This window comes from Crinia signifera, chromosome 19 (genome assembly GCF_055691185.1).
Source record: "Crinia signifera chromosome 19, ASM5569118v1, whole genome shotgun sequence".
In the NCBI taxonomy this organism is placed as follows: Eukaryota; Metazoa; Chordata; class Amphibia; order Anura; family Myobatrachidae; genus Crinia; species Crinia signifera.
The window spans coordinates 809,834-832,664 of NC_139226.1; the positions used below are offsets into that span (position 1 = coordinate 809,834).

Here is a 22,831-nt window from a genome sequence, read left to right on the forward strand (position 1 = left end):
AACACTATGTCAGTCAGTGACCCTCCTACACTCGGTACTGGGCGTCTGACTCTACAGGATACAGTAACACTATGTCAGTCGGTGACCCTCCTACACCCGGTACTGGGCGTCTGACCCTGCAGGATACAGTAACACTATGTCAGTCAGTGACCCTCCTACACCCGGTACTGGGCGTCTGACCCTACAGGATACAGTAACACTATGTCAGTCAGTGACCCTCCTACACCCAGAAATGGGCATCTGACCCTGCAAGATACAGTAACACTATGTCAGTCAGTGACCCTCCTACACCCGGTACTGGGCGTCTGACCCTGCAGGATACAGTAACACTATGTCAGTCAGTGACCCTCCTACACCCGGTACTGGGCGTCTGACCCTGCAAGATACAGTAATACTGTGTCAGTCAGTGACCCCTCCTACACTCGGTACTGGGCATCTCACCCTACAGGATACAGTAACACTATGTCAGTCAGTGACCCTCCTACACCCGGTACTGGGCATCTGACCCTGCAGGATACAGTAACACTATGTCAGTCAGTGACCCTCCTACACCCGGTACTGGGCGTCTGACCCTACAGGATACAGTAACACTATGTCAGTCAGTGACCCTCCTACACCCAGTAATGGGCATCTGACCCTGCAAGATACAGTAACACTATGTCAGTCAGTGACCCTCCTACACCCTGTACTGGGTGTCTGACCCTACAGGATACAGTAACACTATGTCAGTCAGTGACCCTCCTACACCCTGTACTGGGCGTCTGACCCTACAGGATACAGTAACACTATGTCAGTCAGTGACCCTCCTACACCCGGTACTGGGTGTCTGACCCTACAGGATACAGTAACGCTATGTCAGTCAGTGACCCTCCTACACCCAGTAATGGGCATCTGACCCTGCAAGATACAGTAACACTATGTCAGTCAGTGACCCTCCTACACCCTGTACTGGGCGTCTGACCCTACAGGATACAGTAACACTATGTCAGTCAGTGACCCTCCTACACCCGGTACTGGGTGTCTGACCCTACAGGATACAGTAACGCTATGTCAGTCAGTGACCCTCCTACACCCAGTACTGGGCATCTGACCCTGCAAGATACAGTAACACTATGTCAGTCAGTGACCCTCCTACACCCGGTACTGGGCGTCTGACCCTGCAGGATACAGTAACACTATGTCAGTCAGTGACCCTCCTACACCCGGTACTGGGCGTCTGACCCTGCAGGATACAGTAACACTATGTCAGTCAGTGACCCTCCTACACTCGGTACTGGGCGTCTGACTCTACAGGATACAGTAACACTATGTCAGTCGGTGACCCTCCTACACCCGGTACTGGGCGTCTGACCCTGCAGGATACAGTAACACTATGTCAGTCAGTGACCCTCCTACACCCGGTACTGGGCGTCTGACCCTGCAGGATACAGTAACACTATGTCAGTCAGTGACCCTCCTACACCCTGTACTGTGCATCTGACCCTACAGGATACAGTAACACTATGTTAGTCAGTGACCCTCCTACACCCGGTACTGTTCGTCTGACCCTACAGGAAACAGTAACACTATGTCAGTCAGTGACCCTCCTACACCCGGTACTGGGCGTCTGACCCTACAGGATACTGTAACACTATGTCAGTCAGTGACCCTCCTACACCCAGTCTGACCTTACAGGATACAGTAACCCTATGTCAGTCAGTGACCCTCCTACACCAGGTACTGGGCGTCTGACCCTACAGGATACAGTAACACTATGTCAGTCAGTGACCCTCCTACACCCAGTACTGGGCGTCTGACCCTACAGGATACACTAACATTATGTCAGTCAGTGACCCTCCTACACCCGGTACTGGGCGTCTGACCCTACAGGATACAGTAACACTATGTTAGTCAGTGACCCTCCTACACCCGGAACTGGGCGTCTGATCCTACAGGATACAGTAACACTATGTTAGTCAGTGACCCTCCTACACCCAGTCTGACCCTACAGGATACAGTAACCCTATGTCAGTCAGTGACCCTCCTACACCAGGTACTGGGCGTCTGACCCTACAGGATACAGTAACACTATGTCAGTCAGTGACCCTCCTACACCCAGTCTGACCTTACAGGATACAGTAACCCTATGTCAGTCAGTGACCCTCCTACACCCGGTACTGTTCGTCTGACCCTACAGGTAACACTATGTCAGTCAGTGACCCTCCTACACCCGGTACTGGGCGTCTGACCCTACAGGAGACTGTAACACTATGTCAGTCAGTGACCCTCCTACACCCAGTCTGACCTTACAGGATACAGTAACCCTATGTCAGTCAGTGACCCTCCTACACCAGGTACTGGGCGTCTGACCCTACAGGATACAGTAACACTATGTCAGTCAGTGACCCTCCTACACCCAGTACTGGGCGTCTGACCCTACAGGATACACTAACATTATGTCAGTCAGTGACCCTCCTACACCCGGTACTGGGCGTCTGACCCTACAGGATACAGTAACACTATGTTAGTCAGTGACCCTCCTACACCCGGAACTGGGCGTCTGATCCTACAGGATACAGTAACACTATGTCAGTCAGTGACCCTCCTACACCCAGTCTGACCCTACAGGATACTGTAACACTATGTCAGTCAGTGACCCTCCTACACCCAGTCCTACCCTACAGGATACTGTAACACTATGTCAGTCAGTGACCCTCCTACACCCAGTCTGACCTTAGAGGATCTCATTAGTAATCTGTAGTTTGCAATGATCTAGTGATCCAAAAACGATTTTTAGGGCTGAATCTGCAACTGTTGTATATATACTGTACTTTATTTACATAGTTACATAGTAGGTAAGGCTGAAAAAAGACTTGCGTCCATCTAGTTCAACCTGGTATAGATATCCATTGCTGATTTGGTAGGTTCTGGTATTTTACAGACAAATTATATTTCTTATTTGTACCCATGGATGTTTTTCTCCAGTAAATGTTTGTCCAACTTTGCCTTGAACGAATTTAATGAGCCAGCCGTTACCACCTCCCTGGGAAGAGAGTTCCAGAGTTTGACTGTTCTGACTGTAAAGAAATTCTTTCTACTAGCTGAATGAAATCTTTTTTCTTCTAATCTATACTCATGCCCTCGTGTCCTAGATTCCTTTCTAGTAGAAAATAGGGTGTGTGACAGTTCCTTATATTGGCCCTTGATATATTTGTACATGTTGAGCATGTCCCCCCTTAAACGTCTCTTCTCTAGTGTAAATAGTCCCAGCTTGCTTAATCTCTCCCCGTAGCTTAAAGTCTCCATTCTCCTATTCAGTGGCCTGATCGCACAGCTGGGAATTTGCAGGCTACTATTGATACAATACACATGTGTCGACCTACAATAAAGTCCTTCTAATCCTGCTATGATATATGGCCGTAACAAGGTGACTGACAGGAAGCCGGCGTTTGGGGGCGTTTGGGGGTGGTAACCAGCCATTTCCGGGAGGGTCAGGAAAAGGTGTCACGTGTAAAGCAGCCCATACACGCTGCTTTGTGGGCGTGCTTTCCGTGCTGTACTAGCACGGATCACATTGCATTGCATGTGCATCCGTTGTGCATGCAATGTGATGAAACCTAAGTACAAAAAGTATGTGCTTGCCTGATTCTATCACAGCCGCTGAGTAAGTCCTGGGCTACGCACACACTGCACACACTGGGGAATCATTACATGGTGCACGGCTGTTATCTGGGAGTGTCAGGTAATACGCAGGCGTGGCCAGGTGTGTGAGGGGAAGTCATGTGATGTCAGCTCCGCCCCCGATCAGCCTGATTCTGTTGCAGCTGCTGTGTCCTGGGCTACGCACAGACTGCACACACTGGGGAATCATTACAGGGTGAGCGGCTGTTATCTGGGAGTGTCAGGTAATATGCAGGCGTGGCCAGGTGTGTGAGGGGAAGTCATGTGATGTCAGCTCCGCCCCCGATCAGCCTGATTCTATCGCAGCCGCTGAGTAAGTCCTGGGCTACGCACACAGTGCACACACTGGGGAATCATTACATGGGGAGCGGCAGTTATCTGGGAGTGTCAGGGAATACGCAGGCGTGGCCAGGTGTGTGAGGGGAAGTCATGTGACATCAGCCACGCCCCCGATCAGTCGGTGACCATGGAATGATGTGGGTGTTCCCCCACAGCCTGCAAATAGAGGTTTGTGTCTGCCAGTGTGTGCGAAGGGGAGGCGGCCAGGCCGCCATCCGCGATGCAGAATCACCCCCTATGTGCATACATTTGTCTGATGATTTGTTTATGTGTTTGCGTCTCAGTGGCCCTCAGATATGACACTATGACGATCGTGTGGATCTGCCTGACTCTAATTATGGGTCTCATCGTTCTTCTGTCGGTGCTGATCTGCAAGAAGAGGTGCGTCCAGCGTCCTTCCCCTGGCCCTCGTCCTGCTCCCAGTAATGTTTCATAAGTACAGCTTGTCTGTCTGTCCTGCAGGCACTGCGGCTACAGCAAGGCCTTCCAGGACTCTGATGAGGAGAAGATGCATTATCAGAACGGGCAGAGTGAGTTCATATCTGTGCCATCACAGAACTAAGTATTACCGTATCCTGGGGGTAGGGGCTGGCTGGGGGGTAAGTCCAGAGCACTGGCCCTAAGTAACAGTGCATGCTCCCCCTGCATAATAATCTCAGGACACCACACGCTGCTCCCCCTGCACAATAATCCCAGGACACCACAGGCTGCCCCCCTGCATAATAATACCAGGACACCACAGCCCCCCCCCCCCCCCCCCTGCATAATAATAATAATAATAATAATACCAGGACACCACAGGCTGATCCCCCTGCATAATAATATCAGGACATCACAGGCTGCTCCCCCTGCATAATAATCCCAAAACACCGCAGGCTGCTCCCCCTGCATAATAATCCCAGGACACCACAGGCTGCCCCCCCCTGCATAATAATACCAGGACACCACAGGCTGCAAGCGCATATTTTTGTTTGTCATTTAGATAATGTCACCTGAGATGTGGCATCTCTTAAGTCTATGGCTTTCACTGGTCTCAGTGTTTGTGCCGCGGCTCCCGCCTCTCTGCCCTTTCCCGCTCCGCAGCCACATCAACTTCCGTCTTCCCACACTGGATCTTCCTCCCACATCAGACGCACAGGTGGGCTGCATCACCTGCCAGTGAATGATAGTCACTAGAAGAGGAAGTTCCCCTAGTCATGGGCCTGGGCATGACCTTAGTGCCAGGGGCTGGCGGCACCGACAGGAGGAGGAGGTGGACAATACGCTGGACTACCAGGGGGCCCGCAACACTAACTGATAAATTGTCACCCTGTCCCCTGGCCCAGTCCACTTGGTAGGGTTAATGTCATTCCTGTCTATCCCATGCAAACAAGACCACATCTTGGTAATCTATGAATGAAAAATCACCTGGACAGGTTAATCCCACTGTAGAGCGCAACCCAGCACCAGACACTGCAGTACAGGGCAAGTGTGACCGGACGCCTGCCCTTACGCTCTGGCTACGCCCCTCGGGTCCAGAGATAGTGGTTCCTGGTCTCACGGGACCTGGCCAATAGGGGATTCCCTGTTACCATCAGCAACTGCCTGTCGCTGCCACCACCAGACTCCTCCTACGTGGCGCCTGGAAACATGGATACTTCCTCAGGCCCAAACGCTGGCACCTGAGCATTACCTCCTGGGGTGTATGCGTCGACAAGCTGCTGACACACCCCTGACTAGCGTTGTTTGCTTCCCCACTGGTCACGGACCAGGCCTCTGCTTCGGTAGCTGGCAGAGCAGAACTCGGAGACGCTGGATACTTGTACCCAGAACAGCCGGAGAACGGAATTATTGCAGTAATTCTATTGGTCGCAAGATGAAGCAGTCGTCTTGGTCAAAGGATGGTTTATTGCCAATAGATCTGAAGAGATCTAATCTCCTATCATAGGAGGCACCGCATACAGATGTTACAGCTTCAGATACAGGCAGATGTACAAGTACCAGGGAGCACAGGCCCTGTTTATATAGACAGAAAGCACACTGGCATGGTCAGATCCTCCCCTATACATTTAGGATTTGCAGATGAATCTGACATCTTACTTCCAGTGCATAACGAACCAAGATTACATACTACAAAGGGTGAGTCCAATTTCCTTAGGAGACTTCCAGGAACGGAACCATTTGATTATCTCCTGGACATGATTACATAAAGGAACACAAATGTCTGTGCATTACCAATACCTCGCACACAGGATGGCATGGGTTCAGTGAAACATCACATATACAAGTTTCCTTATTAACACCTTTACACAGGACTTCAGACACAAGAGGTGATATTTAATAGGATGAGATATTCAGAAAGTGAGAGATTTGGGAAGAAATCTCCAGGTTTTTTAAAGTGGCAATCAATTACACTGCAAAAGCAGTTTGAATTTGCAGTGTAAATGATTACCGCTTTAAAAAAACTGGAGATTTCTTCCCAAATCTCTCACTTTCTGAATCTCTCATCCTATTAAATCTCACCCAAAGTCTGTTACCTGCTGTGTTTTGGCCACTCACAGACCTTCTGCCAGGAGGAGGCTGTTTAGCATCTCATTTCATTGTCACAAAGATTTGCTAAATTTCTTCCCCCAGAAATGTACAAAGTGCATTTTAAATTTAGAATGCATTCCTCAATATTCAATACAATATATGAAATATATGGTGCAGTCCCAGCTCAGTGCTAAACATATATTTCATAAATACATATAATCTGTGACTGGTGCCCAGCAGCAGGCTTCATCTCACATTGCAGCAGGGGTCCTGTCCCAGCTCAGTGCTGATCATACAGTTTAAAACATGTAAAGTGCCCTTGTCCAAAATGGCTTAACCCCTTCAGCGCTGTGTCAGCCATTACACACGTGTGCCGGGATCTCCGGCCACACTAAGAAGCACCAGATATTGCTGTACAGGGAGGCCCAGCAATAGACACGGCAGTACAGGGTGACCCAGCTCTAGACAGAGCCGTAGAGGGAGACCCAGCACCAGACTTGGCCGTACAGTGAGACCCAGCACTAGACACGGCCATACAGGGTGACCAAGCCCTAGACAAGGCCGTAGAGGGAGACCCAGCACCAGACTTGGTCGTACAGGGAGACTCAGCACTAGCACTGCCATACAGGGATATACAGCACCGGACAGGGGGGGGGGGGCGCTGTGCATGTGGGGGCTGCGGTGCTATAGTTACCCCCCCCCCCCAATCCCCCGCAGACTTACGTATCTTGCTGGTCCCGGCGGCTCCGTTCTTCTGATGAGGACCACAACAAAATGGCCTCCCCCATATAGCAAACAGTTCTCTGAAACTGTCTGCTGTACGGGGGCAGCCATTTTGTGGTGGTCCTCAGCAGATGAACGGACGGAGCCGCCGGGACCAGCGCGATAGGTAAGACCAGGGATGCCGACTTTAAGATTCTCCTCTCCGGGAGAAGCCCGGAGAGGAGAGTTTCAGCAGCCGCTCAGGGGGCGGGGCTTATGAGTGACATCACTAAGCCCCGCCCCATGCTGCTAAAGCAGCACATTCAATGATCTCCGTGGAGGGGGCGGGGCTAAAATGACGCGGTTGTGCAGTTTTAGCTCCGCCCCCTCCTCTGAGACCCGAGGATTGCGGCATTTTAATGCCGCAATCCGGGGGTCAGCGAGGGTCCCCCCTGAATCCGGGAGGGTTGTCCACCCTTCCGGGGGGCCGGGAGGGGGTACCCGATTTTCGGGAGACTCCCGGAAATCTCCCGGGCGTACAGGGTGATCCAGCACTAGACACGGCCATACAGGGAGACCCAGCACCAGACATGGGCAAACAGGGTGACCCAACACTACACACGGGCGTACAGGGTGACCCAGCACTAGACACGGCTTTACAGGGAGACTCAGCACTAGACACGGGCGTACAGGGTGACCCAGCACTAGACACGGCTTTACAGGGAGACTTAGCACTAGACACGGGCATACAGGGTGACCCAGCACTAGACATAGGCGTACAGGGAGGCCCAGCAATAGACACGGCTGTACAGGGTGACCCAGCACCAGACACGGGCGTACAGGGTGATCCAGCACTAGACACGGCCATACAGGGAGACCCAGCACCAGACATGGGCAAACAGGGTGACCCAACACTACACACGGGCATACAGGGTGACCCAGCACTAGACACGGCTGTACAGGGTGACCCAGCACCAGACACGGGCGTACAGGGTGATCCAGCACTAGACACGGCCATACAGGGAGACCCAGCACCAGACATGGGCAAACAGGGTGACCCAACACTACACACGGGCAAACAGGGTGACCCAACACTACACACGGCCGTAGAGGGAGACCCAGCACCTGACTTGGTCGTACAGGGAGACTCAGCACTAGCACTGCCATACAGGGATATACAGCACCAGACACGGCCGAACAGAGAGAACCAGCACATACAGGGTGACCCAGCACTAGACACGGCTGTACAGGGAGACTCAGCACTAGACACGGGCGTACAGGGTGACCCAGCACCAGACTTGGCCATACAGTGAGACCCAGCACTAGACACGGCCGTAGAGGGAGACCCAGCACCTGACTTGGTCGTACAGGGAGACTCAGCACTAGCACTGCTATACAGGGATATACAGCACCAGACACGGCCGAACAGAGAGAACCAGCACCAGATATTGCTGTACAGGGTGACCCAGCACTAGACAAGTCCATACAGGGAGACCCAGCACTAGACACGGGCGTACAGGGTGACCCAGCACTAGACAATGCCGTAAAGGGTGACCCAGCACTAGACACAGGTGTACAGGGTGACTCAGCACTAGACACGGCAGTACAGGGAGACCCAGCACTAGACACGGCTGTACAGGGAGATCCAGCACCAGACACGGGTGTACAGGGAGATCCAGCACCAGATATTGCTGTACAGGGTGACCCAGCACTAGACACGGCCGTACAGGGAGACCCAGCACTAGACACGGCTGTACAGGGAGACCCAGCACTAGACACGGCTGTACAGGGTGATCCAGCACCAGACACGGCTGTACAGGGAGATCCAGCACCAGATATTGCTGTACAGGGAGGCCCAGCACTAGACAAGTCCATACAGGGAGACCCAGCACCAGACACGGCCGTACAGGGTGATCCAGCACCAGACAATGCCGTACAGTGAGAACCAGCACTAGACACGGGCGTACAGGGAGACCCAGCACTAGACACGGGCGTACAGGGGGACTAAGCACCAGACACGGCTGTACAGGGAGATCCAGCACCAGACACGGCTGTACAGGGAGATCCAGCACCAGATATTGCTGTACAGGGAGACCCAGCACTAGACACGGCTGTACAGGGAGACCCAGCACTAGACACAGACGTACAGGGTGACCCAGCACTAGACACGGCAGTACAGGGAGACCCAGCACTAGACACGGCCGAACAGGGTGACCCAGCACTAGACACGGGCGTACAGGGTGACCCAGCACTAGACACGGCCGTACAGGGTGACCCAGCACTAGACACAGACGTACAGGGTGACCCAGCACTAGACACGGCAGTACAGGGAGACCCAGCACTAGACACGGCCGAACAGGGTGATCCAGCACTAGACACGGGCGTACAATGAGAACTAGCACTAGACACGGGTGTACAGTGAGAACTAGCACTAGACACGGGCGTAAAGGGTGACCCAGCACTAGACAATGCCGTACAGGGAGACCCAGCACCAGACATGGCCACACAGGGAGACCCAGCACTAGACAAATCCATACAGGGAGACCCAGCACCAGACATGGCCACACAGGGTGACCCAGCACTAGACACAGCTGTACATGGAGACCCAGCACTAGACACAGCTGTACATGGAGACCCAGCACTAGACATGGCCACACAGGGAGACCCAGCACTAGACAATTCCGTACAGGGTGACCCAGCACTAGACACGGGCGTACAGGGTGACCCAGCACTAGACACGGCGTACACGGTGACCCAGCACTAGACAAGTCCATACAGGGAGACCCAGCACTAAACACGGGCGTACAGGGTGAACCAGCACTAGACACGGGTGTACAGGGTGAACCAGCACTAGACACGGGTGTACAGGGTGAACCAGCACTAGACACGGGTGTACAGGCAGACTCAGCACTAGACAAGTCCGTACAGGAAGACCCAGCGTTTAGACACGGGCGTACAGGGTGACCCAGCACTAGACACGGGCGTACAGGGTGACCCAGCACTAGACACGGGCGTACAGGGTGACCCAGCACTAGATATGGGTGTACAGGGTGACCCAGCACTAGACACGGGTGTACAGGGTGACCCAGCATAAGACAGATGTACAGGATGACCCAGCACTAGACACGGGCGTACAGGGTGACCCAGCACTAGACACGGGCGTACAGGGTGACCCAGCACTAGACACGGGCGTACAGGGTGACCCAGCACTAGACAATGCCGTAAAGGGTGACCCAGCACTAGACATGGGTGTACAGGGTGACCCAGCACTAGACACGGGCGTACATGGTGACCCAGCACTAGACACGGGCGTACAGGGAGACCCAGCACTAGACAAGTCCATAAAGGGAGAACCAGCATCAGACCTGAACAGATCACCTTCTGGAGGTTAAAATATATAGAATAACAGTCTCTTGTTCCCGTTCCAATAGTCACCTTTCCAGAGTCAAAGCTCTATGTTGACCCCCACACGTATGAGGACCCCTGCCAGGCTGTGCACGACTTTGCTAAGGAGATTGAGGCCTCCAGAATTAAGATTGAGAAGATTATTGGCTCAGGTAGGTACAATCTCTCTGGCATTGACCATTCCTAGGAATGAGTAAGCTGGCCTGACGTCACACAGCTGAGGCCTCGTATACTCAGAGCTGAGCTGGGTGCAGAGCTTCTCTTGTGTATCTATGTACTCCTGGTGCAGAGCTGAGATGGGTGCGGAGCGTATATTGTGTATGAATGTACTCCTGGTGCAGAGCTGAGCTAGGTGCGGAGCATACAGTATCTTCTGTATGTATTTACTCCGGGTGCAGAGCTGAGCTAGGTGAGGAGCATCTCTTGTGTATGTATGTACTCCGGGTGCAGAGCTGAGCTAGGTGCGGAGCATCTCTTGTGTATGTACTGTATGTACTGCTGGTGCAGAGCTGAGCTGGGTGCAGAGCGTCTCTTGTGTTTGTATATACTCCTGGTGCAGAGCTGAGATAGGTGCGGAGCGTATATTGTGTATGAATGTACTCCTGGTGCAGAGCTGAGCTAGGTGCGGAGCATACAGTATCTTCTGTATGTATTTACTCCGGGTGCAGAGCTGAGCTAGGTGAGGAGCATCTCTTGTGTATGTATGTACTCCGGGTGCAGAGCTGAGCTAGGTGCGGAGCATCTCTTGTGTATGTATGTACTGCTGGTGCAGAGCTGAGCTGGGTGCAGAGCGTCTCTTGTGTTTGTATATACTCCTGGTGCAGAGCTGAGCTAGGTTCGGAGCGTCTCTTGTGTATGTAAGTACTCCTGGTGCAGAGCTGAGCTAGGTGCGGAGCATCTCTTGTGCATGTAATGTACTACTGGTGCAGAACTGAGCTAGGTGCGGAGCACCTCTTGTGTTTGTATATACTCCTGGTGCAGAGCTGAGCTGGGTGCAGAGCGTCTCGTGTGTATATATGTACTCCTGGTGCAGAGCTGAGCTGGGTGCAGAGCGTCTCGTGTGTATGTATGTACTCCGGGTGCAGAGCCGATCTAGGTGCGGAGCACCTCTTGTGTTTGTATATAGTCCTGGTGCAGAGCTGAGCTAGGTGCAGAGCGTCTGTTGTGTATGTATGTACTCCTGGTGCAAAGCTGAGCTGGGTGCAGAGCGTCTCTTGTGTATGTATGTACTCCTGGTGCAGAGCTGAGCTGGGTGCAGAGCATCTCTTGTGTATGTATGTACTCCTGGTACAGAGCTGAGCTGGGTGAAGAGCGTCTCTTGTTTATGTATGTACTGCTGGTGCAGAGCTGAGCTGGGTGCAGAGCGTCTCTTGTGTATGTATGTACTCCTGGTGCAGAGCTGAGCTGGGTGCAGAGTGTCTCTTGTGTATGTATGTATTACTCCTGGTGCAGAGCTGAGCTGGGTGCAGAGTGTCTCTTGTGTATGTATGTACTCCTGGTGCAGAGCTGAGCAAGGTGCGAAGCGTTTCTTGTGTCTGTATGTACTCCTGGTGCAGAGCTGAGCTGTGTGCAGAGCATCTCTTTTGTATGTATGTACTTATGGTGCAGAGCTGAGCTGGGTGCAGAGCGTTTCTTGTGTATGTGTGGCACCCCACTCCAGGGGGTACCCCTTTTATTCCTGTGCCACCAGGGAGTTAACATTGCAGCCAATGCTGCCAGAACAGGTCCTTTCCCCTGTCAGCAGGGCTGTGAGGGGTTAACAGACTCAGCTAGTGTCCCAGCTCCCCTGCACGTGTGACAGGAAGCTGGGAGGTCAGAGGTGATCCCAGCAGCAGTGTGTGAGAGAGGACGTGTGGAGAGAGGGAAAAAGCTTTGTGAAGGAGAGCTGCAGCAACCCCAGTGTCAGAGAGAAAAGGAGAGTGCTGCCTAAAGACAGAAGGAACAAGTGCACTGAGGCATGGGAAAGAAAGTTGAAGAAGGCTGCTGTCCCAAGTGTGAGGAGAAGGAAGAGAGAGAGAGCACACTGTAGCAACCAGCAGAGGGGCCAGGCAGCATGCAGCAGTATAGCCAGTGGTCCATGTGGCAGAAGTCAGCAATATAGCAGGTACTACTTTGCCTCATAATGACAGCCACCTACACCCTCATATTACCTAGCAGGGACATTCCCCAGGATACCCCCCACTATTGCCTATAGTAAGGAAAGAAGACACTATAAGGGCCAGAAGGCCTCCTTGCTGAAAGTGGGCATTTGACTCTTCCCTGCACAACTTAGACCTCTGCATATGGTCAGCCCTGTTACTGAGTGGGGCACTAGCACATTCACAATCGTCCTGTGGACATTTTGTTGAGAGCTGTGGTATATTTACTGTCATATAGTTTATGTGAACTGATATTCTGCTGTGCTTATTTTCCCTTTTATTGTATTTGATATAAGTAAGTAGTGGCCGTCTCAACCCATATTATTCTGAGATTCCTGAGCGATAATTGTTCCTGTTTAATGCCGTATTGTAAATGTTTGCTTAGTCTCGGAGCTCCAAATAGCAGTGTAGTATTTTAGTATGTATTTTTTATTCTAATAATCCTTTCTTTATAGCAGCGAGTAGTTTCTTCCCTGGTAAATAAACTTTTTGAGCTGCTAACCATAGTAGTGTCACTTTTGTGGGTTCTCCTTGGGTTGTGCCACCCCCTGTCACAGGATCTTCCTAGGAAGAGGCCGTGAAGATCTGAAGCCTGCAAGCCCAGAGTCCAGGTACGCATCACACCACACCGTGGCCCTTATTCTGATCTGTGCGGAAATTCCCGCATTCTTACGGAGCGGTCGGCACGCCACGGTGTTTTGCCGCATGCGGCCATCGTCCGTAGAAACGCCCACGTGTCCTCCGCATTCGGACGGACTCACTCTTTAAAACAGGGCGTGTTTACGGACGACATACAAAGCATGCGTGTGCGGGAGAAACACTCCGATTCGGCACGGTATTACAGAGTATTACAGAGTATGCTCGGGAATACCGCATCCGAACGGGAGCCAAGCGGTGCTACCGCACGTAAGCGGAGTATTTACGCCAAACAACCCACTATGAAGTATCTTCTGCAATACATCACATGACCCACTTATTCAATTACCTATCCTCATAAAAAACTGCTTATTTGGACTTGGAATCAATTAGATTCCAATATATCCTTACAAGCATGCCTAACACATGCATTGCACACATTAACCCTTACAGCAATGTAAGTGCAATGGTTTCAATTAAAGCACTGACAAGCGGCCTATTAGTGAGTAATGAGTAAAGGAGTAGATTCTATTGGGTTCAGGTGTTAATGGTTGTAGTCATTAGGCGTACGTTCGCCTACCGCATGAACGAGTGGTGTCCGCAAAGCAATAGTACACTTGTGGACACCGCACATTTCTGGCCTTTTTGATCGCGTGCATTCGGAGTGGTTTCCGAATGTACGCCCCCCAACATAAGTGTACTCCCCCGTGTCCGCCCATGTTTCCGCCCCGTTTTGCCCACTTTGAAACTACGCCCATGTGTCATTCCGCATGACGCCCATAATACGCCCCTATTTCCCGAATGATAGCGGTGAACAGTTCTGGACGGGATTTGGCCGAACTGGTACCGAGTCAATGCGTGGCACATGCGCGTAGCGTTCTCCACGCATGTGCAGACGCCGTAAAGACGCGATCCGAAAGTATGCGGTAAAGTCCGCGTCAATCAGAATAAGGGCCCGTGTCAGTGAGCCTGTCACAATTGGCGTCACGAACAGGATCGGACATGTAAGTGCATAAAGGGAACCCCACCGCATATGACCAGTCCATCAGTGAAATGTCTGTCGCACTGGATGGAATCATGAAGATGGTCGCAGAGATAAGGAAAACCCTAGCTGACCAGAGAATAGAACAGGAGGAATATGAACATAGAAGATGGCGACGCAATGTCATATGTATGTACTCCTGGTGCAGAGCTGAGCTGGGTGCAGAGCGTCTCTTGTGTATGTATGTACTCCTGGTGCAGAGCTGAGCTAGGTGCGGAGCACTTCTTGTGTATGTATGCACTCCTGGTACAGAGCTGAGCTGGGTGCAGAGCGTCTCTTGTGTATGTATGTACTCCTGGTGCAGAGCTGAGCTGGGTGCAGAGTGTCTCTTGTGTATGTATGTACTCCTGGTGCAGAGCTGAGCTGAGTGCGGATGTCCCCCTCAGTTCCTGCTCCCCTCTCTCCAGGTGGTCACATATGATGTATCTTCTCCTGCCCGCTATTGTTACCTGGTATCTCCCGCTCAGTACATGTTTCACCGTCTCCTGGTGGTCATGTATGATGTCAGTAAGTAAGTTTATATAGTGCACTTTCTCCAACAGGACTCATGCCTGCTCTTGTTATCTCCCACTCAGTATTTGCTCCCAGTCTCCTGGTGGTCATGTATGATGTAAGCTTGCGAGCAGGGCCCTCCTACCTCTATGTCAGGTTTTTTCTACTCACCTGGGATCTCACGCTGAGTGCCTGCTCCCCTCTCTCCTGGTGGTTATATATAATGTGTCTTCTCCTTCCCACTATTGTTACCTGGGATTTCCTGCTCAGTGCCTGCTCCCATCTCTCCTGTTGGTCATGTATGATGTGTCTTCTCCTTCCCACTATTGTTACCTGGGATTTCCTGCTCAGTGCCTGCTCCCCTCTCTCTCCAGGTGGTCATGTATAATGTGTCTTCTCCTTCCCACTATTGTTACCTGGGATCTCACGCTGAGTGCCTGCTCCCATCTCTCCTGTTGGTCATGTATGATGTGTCTTCTCCTCTCCGCTATTGTTACCTGGGATTTCCTGCTCAGTGCCTGCTCCCATCTCTCCTGTTGGTCATGTATGATGTATCTTCTCCTCTCTGCTATTGTTACCTTGTGTTTCCTGCTCAGTGCCTACCCCCCTCTTGCCAGGTGGTCATGTATAATGTATCTTCTCCTCTCTGCTATTGTTACCTTGTGTTTCCTGCTCAGTGCCTACCCCCCTCTTGCCAGGTGGTCATGTATAATGTATCTTCTTTTGTCTGCTATTGTTACCTTGGATCGCACATTCCATACCTCCCAACATGACCTATTACAGGAGGGACCCAATGCTCTATTCCTGGACTTTCTGCTTAATTTATGACTGACATCACAGGTGGTGAAACACCTTTCTTATCCATTAACCTAAGAACCTTTAAAACAGGTGATGGCAGTCATACATTAAGTAACAGAGCATTCTGTCTCTCTCTCTCTCTCTCTCTCTCTCCTGCAATGGCTCTCCTGGAATGGCTTATGTTGGTAGGTATGCACATTCCTTCCTGCTGGTCAAATCAAACTCCAGTATTTTATTATTCTTTTTCAGGGGAGTTTGGAGAGGTTTGCTATGGTCGGTTGAAACTGGCAGGGAAACGTGAAATTCCAGTAGCTATCAAGACATTAAAAGTTGGATACAGTGAGAAGCAGAGAAAAGACTTTCTGAGTGAAGCAAGCATTATGGCACAGTTTGACCATCCAAACGTCATTCACCTGGAGGGTGTGGTGACCAGGAGTAAGTATCATGTTGTACCCAGCTGATTGTGGCATTCGCCTGGAGGGTGTGGTGACCAGGAGTAAGTATCATGTTGTACCCAGCTGATTGTGGCATTCACCTGGAGGGTGTGGGACCAGGAGTAAGTATCATTGTCACTTTAGTGAGAGAGACAGAAGAGGGTGTTGGGGAAAGGGAGAGAGAAAACGAGAGGGGTGGTCGAGAAAGAGAGCGCGCTTCATGGAAATAGAGAGAGGAGCATGGGAGGTAGAGATTGGGGAGGGGAAGATGAAAAGAGGAGAGGGGGATTGTGGAGAGAAAAGGAGAGTGAGCAGGGAGAGGAAGCACAGGAAGGAGAAAAGGAGTTGAGAGAGTCAGGGGAAAGAAAGTGGAGAGGGAGGGGTTGGAGGAGCATGGGAGGGAGAAAAAAGGAGAGAGATCGAGGGAAGGGGAGAGAGAAAAATAGAGGTAAGAGGGAGAGCCAGGCATCTTGTACAGTACTCCCTGATTTACTGTACCCCCTCCGCACCGCCCCCAACCCCCACCCCGACCACCACACCCATAGTAAGAGCTATACACAACACAGCTATAGTGTTAGGTAGGCTCACTTGGTAACCCGCTCCTATGCTCTCCGCTGCTGCAGCCTGACATTCTTCTCCCCATGTACAGGCAGCGCCGTCGGTCATTTTGCTCCCCGTGTACAAGCGGTAGCACTGTGCATCTATCCTCTGCTATACAGTCGGTGCTACTGGGCCTCTCCACTGCTGCCGCGGGGTCTCCTGCTCCCTGCATCCAGAATGTGGTGCCAGGTCTCCTTCTCAGTGAGTCCTCATTGTGATCCGCTTTTCACTGCACACCAATGCTGGGACCAGAGACCCCCTGCTCCCCGCTGTACAGGGGGTGAATAGTGCCGGCCCCCGGGTGCAGTGCTGCCACAGTTACCTGGGGCTGATGCGGCCTGCTGGGGGGGATCCTACCGGCCTCTGGGTGTATTGCCGGTGGTCCCTCTGGCTGATGTGCCTCCTGTCACCCTCCTGTCCTAGCCGGGGGGAGGGGGGATTGGTCCCTTCTCACCGGGTCTGCTGGTCTGCTTGTGCCCGGCCCTCTGCATCCATAGGGAAGGGAAGTGGAGGTGATCTGCCTTCCTGGGGTGTCCCCCCGGCCGATGGTGTTGCCGGGGCCATCAGTGCACTACTTTCCAAGCCAGGTGCCTCCCGGCGTCCTCGGCACTCGGCCTTCTCCTGTGGACGAACTCAGTCCGTCTCCGCAGTTTTGAAAGGCCTCCCTGTATCTGGAGAGGGTCCACTGGCTGGGGGCATTGGCAGGGGGGGTGCCAGGTAGCAGGGGGAACATAGTGCGCAGCTTGAGGTCCGCCCGGCATGGTACAGGCCGGTCGCGTCACCCGTGATGCGCCAGCCGTGTCAGATCCGGCAGGAAAGGCTGCAGCTGCACCACAGGATGTAGGCCTCAATTCACCGTAGGTCACAGGCAGCTCGGCGGGGCGTCGGAGCACTCGGTGGGTCCTGGGGCAGAGGTGGAGGGGTGAGTGGTGCCGGTGTGATGATTTCACACCCGCCCAGTCAGGTAAACTACAGCGGGTCAGCGGGGATCTCAGACACAGCACATCATGCTCAGCCTTCTCCTAGCTCCGGCCGCTTGGTCCTCGGCTTGCAGTGCGCGCTTCCTCTTCTGCCTCCACTGCCTGCCCAGCTCCTCTGACTGTCTTGTGCCCCTCTCCACCACACGTTGCATGCTGCTCCTGAGGCCGTGGATGGTGGAGCTCTGTGGATGGGAAGACGGAGCTCCACATGCATGCGACCATCCCTGGAATTGGTTCAGGACATTTACGGACTTCATGACTGGACAAGAAGTTCCGGGACAAGGCGTCCCGTGATGTTCTTAGAACCAGGTCTATAAGTTATGACAAAATTTAACCTGTCAAAAAATAGTGCCCATCTAGCTTGCAGAGAATTTATTTTTTTGGCAGATTCAAGATAGACTAAATTCTTATGGCCAGTAAGCACAGTCACAATATGTCTTGCGCCCTCCAGCCAGTGCCACCATTCTTCCAAGGCACATTTGACTGCCAAAAGTTCCTGATTCCCTATATCATAATTGCTTTTGGCCGGGGAAAATTTCCGCCAAAAGAAACATAGAATTTGATGGCAGACAAGAACCACTTGACCCATCTAGTCTGCCCCTTTTTTAAACATGTTACCTCAAACCATATTTGATCCTTATTTTTTTGTAAGGATATCAATATGCCTATCCCAAGCATGTTTACATTGTACTACTGTATTTGCCTCTACCACCTCTGATGGGAGACTATTCCACTTATCTAATACCCTTTCTGTGAAATAATTCTGCCCCAGATTTCCCCTGAATCTTCCTCCCTCTAGTGTCAGTCCATGTCCTCGTGTTCTGCTGCTCCTCTTCCTATGAAGAATGTCTCCCACCTGAACCTTGTTATAGTCCTTGATATATGTGAAAGTTTCTATCATGTCCCCCCTTTCCCTTCTCTGCTCTAAATTATACATATTAAGATATTTTAGTCTTTCCTGGTACGTTTTGTGATGTAGGCCATGCACCATTTTAGTTGCCCTTCTTTGTACAGTCTCTAATGTATTTATATCCTTCTGGAGATATGGCCTCCAGAACTGAACACAATACTCTAGGTGAGGTTGTACCAATGACCTATACAGTGGCATTATTACTTCTTTCTTTCTACTGCTGATACCTCTCCCTATGCAACCAAGCATCTGACTTGCCTTCTTCATTGCTTTGTTACATTGCCTACCTGCCTTTAAGTCCCCTGAAATAGTGACACCTAGATCCCTCTCTTCCTCAGTAGTTTCCATTATAGTGCCATTTATACTATATTGAGTCTTTGGATTTCTGAGACCCAAGTGCATGATTTTACATTTTTTGGGATTAAACTGTAGTTGCCATGCTCTTGACCATTCGTCTAATCTACCTAGATCCTCGATCATTTGTTTTACCCCTCCTGGTGTGTCTACCCTGTTGTATACCTTTTTGTGTCATCTGCAAAAAGGCACATTTTACCCTCAATTCCATTTGCAATATCACCAATAAAGATATTAAAAAGCACCGGTCCAAGTACAGATCCCTGGGGTACTCCACTTGTAACCTTTCCCTCCTTAGACTGTACTCCGTTTACTACAACTCTCTGTTTTCTGTCCTGCCACCAAGCACAGGGATGGAGTTTATCACCTACCTCTGAGGCATCTACCTCCACAATAAATGATTGATCCGGATCAGGATGCAGAAGGATGGGCGCAGAAATGAATGCCTTCTTAAGATCCTCTAAATCTTTCATTGCCTCAGGACCCACACCCTTTTTAGTGAGTTTCACAATGGGTTCTACTATAGAAGAAAATGACTTGATAAATCCTCTATAACAGGGGTGGCCAACCCGCGGCTCTTTACTTACTGAGCTGCGGCTTACGCAATCTACCCTGTTCCCCGGTGGCTCCCTGCTACAACATGCTGGAGAGATCTGCATAAGTCCCGCCCACAGCAGAGCGAGTCACTGCTGCGTGTGACTGGTAGACAGAAGCCCAGTCAGCCGGGCAGCACTTGTGGAGAGAGAGGAGAGAGCTCTCTCGAGTCCCAGCCAATCATAGCCGGTCTTCAACCCCTGCTTCTCTTTCTTCCTTTGCTCCTTTATCTCACAGTCCGACCAGCCTGCTTAAGCATTACTAGGGATGGCCATCGATGGCAAAAGTGCAACTGACCATCAATGGTGTATAAGTATGCAATGGATGACCATCAATGTTTTTACATATCAATGGTCATCCATTTGCTTTGAAAGATTGGCCTCTGCGTCAATCAAAATACAGGGGGGCTTCACGGGTGGGAAACTATCTGGTTCTCCCCCATCAATGTTAAAACTATTGGCCATAAAGCATCAATGTTTTATAGGCATTACTCACATGTCACCTGAGCTGCAGGAGAAGATCCCTCCTCACATCACTTAAGTAATGCCCATTTTCAGAGGTCAGTGTCCTGTTTGTGTACATTGTGCAGCTTAGCCAGTGTCTGCACACCCTCAGTAATGCACACAGGGTGATGATAGCAGCAGCAGCAGCAATGGGTAAAGACAGGGTTCTGTGCAAATTGCCTGTGACATGAGATGTGCCAGTGGAATCTGTGTGTTGTACCACCTCACCTCACTTGACAATGGGGGAAATTTATTTCAGAAGTGATCATTCTTCTCTACTTCTAGCACCAGTTCTAAATCACTGTCTGTATGTCAGAACTGCTAGCACTGCATTTTATTGGCATGTAATTGATCTTGTAAATAGCCATTTACAGTTATGGAGTGGGCTACAAAAGCATGATATTAAAAAAATATATATATATATATATTCATCAAAACAATCCAGCATCTTTGGCGCCATTTCAACCACTTTTTGCTCCTTCTCGGTTCCAGAAGTTTTGACCGTCTGTACACTGGGGGTCAGGGGAATGTCGTTAATGCGGCATGGTTACTGACATTAATTGTGCGGCCCTGGCTCCTACTTGTTGCACACTCAGCGTCAGGGGCTGGCTGGCAACTTTCAGCCTGGGGGGCAACACAAGCAAGTGGCCCACCACCATCACCATCGTTTCACCACCCTACCCTATCCCCTCTATCTAGTATGCAGCAATTATTAAACAATCATTCCCCCACACACACCCGAAATGGGTACAGCGCGCGCCGAAGGCGCACTGCAAAATTTTACACTGTAATGCCCATTAAACATAATGCCACACACCATAATGCCAATTAAACATGAGAGAGAGAGAGAGAGAGACTTGCACTCTAAGGTCTTTTCAATGTATGTATTTAGAAAAACATGGAACAAACATGGTTTGTTCCATGTTTTTCTAAATACACGCTTTGAAAAGACCTTGGAGTGCCGGTATATACACACAAACACGGTGTGCTGGGAGCCATGAAAGGCTGGGTCGCCCCACATCTCCCTGCTTACCACCTTCCAAGGGGAGCAGGGAGCTTGTCACCCTGGCTGCAGCACATGACGGGATGAAAGAGCGCTGATGTGCTGCTGCCCGGGCGCTAGTGGATGCGTGGCCTGGCAGCGCGCCACTTACATCTGTGGCTTCTAGAGCAGGCATCCGCTCCACATTCTGCACTCCCTTGCACCAGGGCCAGTGCAGTGGGGCCCCAGCCTAATATATATATATATATATATATATATATATATATATATATATATACTACACAATAGTGGAGTGGCGCCTTTCACACAAATGTAAGATAGTCCTGATATAATATCCAATTTTCAGATCCAAAGAAGCAAGAAGGGAATTCTTCCAATATTCATTTATTATTCTTCAGTGGATAAGAGTATAAAACAACGAGTAGATAACATCCCTATATATATATATATATATATATATATATATTTTTTTTTTTTTTTTTATAAAAAAATAGAAGGCATTATACAGCACAGCAGCTGGATCACATACATCAGTGGGGAAAAAGTCCTTTAGTCCTTAAGTGGGTGACAAGGAGAGGGTAAGGGTGACACAGTGAAGGTAAGTGTGACACAGAGATAATGGGTGACACAGAATGGGTAAGGGTGACACAGAGAGGGTAAAAGTGATACAGAGAGGGCAAGGGTGACACAGAGAGGGTAAAAGTGACACAGAGAGGGCAAGGGTGACACAGAGAGGGCAAGGGTGACACAGAGGGCAAGGGTGACACAGAGGGCAAGGGTGACACAGAGAGGGCAAGGGTGACACAGAGAGGGCAAGGTTGACACACGATAGTGGCTGCCACGGAGAGGGAAAAGGAGGACAGACTTGACACAGAGAGGACAAGGGTGACACAGAGAGGACAAGGGTGACACAGAGAGGACAGGGTTGACACAGAGAGGACATGGTTGACACAGAGAGGACAGGGTTGACACAGAGAGGACAGGGGTGACGCAGAGAGGACAGGGGTGACGCAGAGAGGACAGGGGTGACGCACAGAGGACAGGGGTGACGCACAGAGGACAGGGGTGACGCACAGAGGACAGGGGTGATGCAGAGAGGACAGGGGTGACGCAGAGAGGACATGGGTGACGCAGAGAGGACAGGGGTGACACAGAGAGGACAGGGTTGACACAGAAAGGACAGGGTTGACACAGAAGAGGACAGGGTTGACACAGAAGAGGACAGGGTTGACACAGAGAGGACTGGGTTGACACAGAAGAGGACAGGGGTGACGCAGAGAGGACAGGGGTGATGCAGAGAGGACAGGGGTGACGCACAGAGGACAGGGGTGACGCACAGAGGACAGGGGTGACGCACAGAGGACAGGGGTGATGCAGAGAGGACATGGGTGACGCAGAGAGGACAGGGGTGACACAGAGAGGACAGGGTTGACACAGAAAGGACAGGGTTGACACAGAGAGGACATGGTTGACACAGAAGAGGACAGGGTTGACACAGAAGAGGACAGGGTTGACACAGAAGATGACAGGGTTGACACAGAAGAGGACAGGGTTGACGCAGAGAGGACAGGGGTGACGCAGAGAGGACAGGGGTGACGCAGAGAGGACAGGGGTGACGCAGAGAGGACACCCCCTTCTCTCTTAAGCAGCAGCAGCCAGCAGCTGACCTCCACTGCAGCATCCTGTAGGGAGTGAGTGTGTGTGTGTGTGTGTGTGCTAGGGGGGAGATA

General features: G+C 51.2%; 1 protein-coding gene across 1 annotated transcript in view; it reads left to right on the forward strand.

Annotated features, from left to right (window-relative positions):
- EPHA8 (EPH receptor A8) overlaps window positions 1-22,831 on the forward strand; it is a 186,031-nt gene that overhangs the window by 142,687 nt on the left and 20,513 nt on the right. Inside the window, 4 exon segments of the mRNA XM_083161770.1 lie at window positions 4,284-4,380; window positions 4,462-4,529; window positions 10,644-10,769; window positions 15,973-16,158. Of these exon segments, the coding sequence (XP_083017896.1) occupies window positions 4,284-4,380; window positions 4,462-4,529; window positions 10,644-10,769; window positions 15,973-16,158 (477 nt within the window).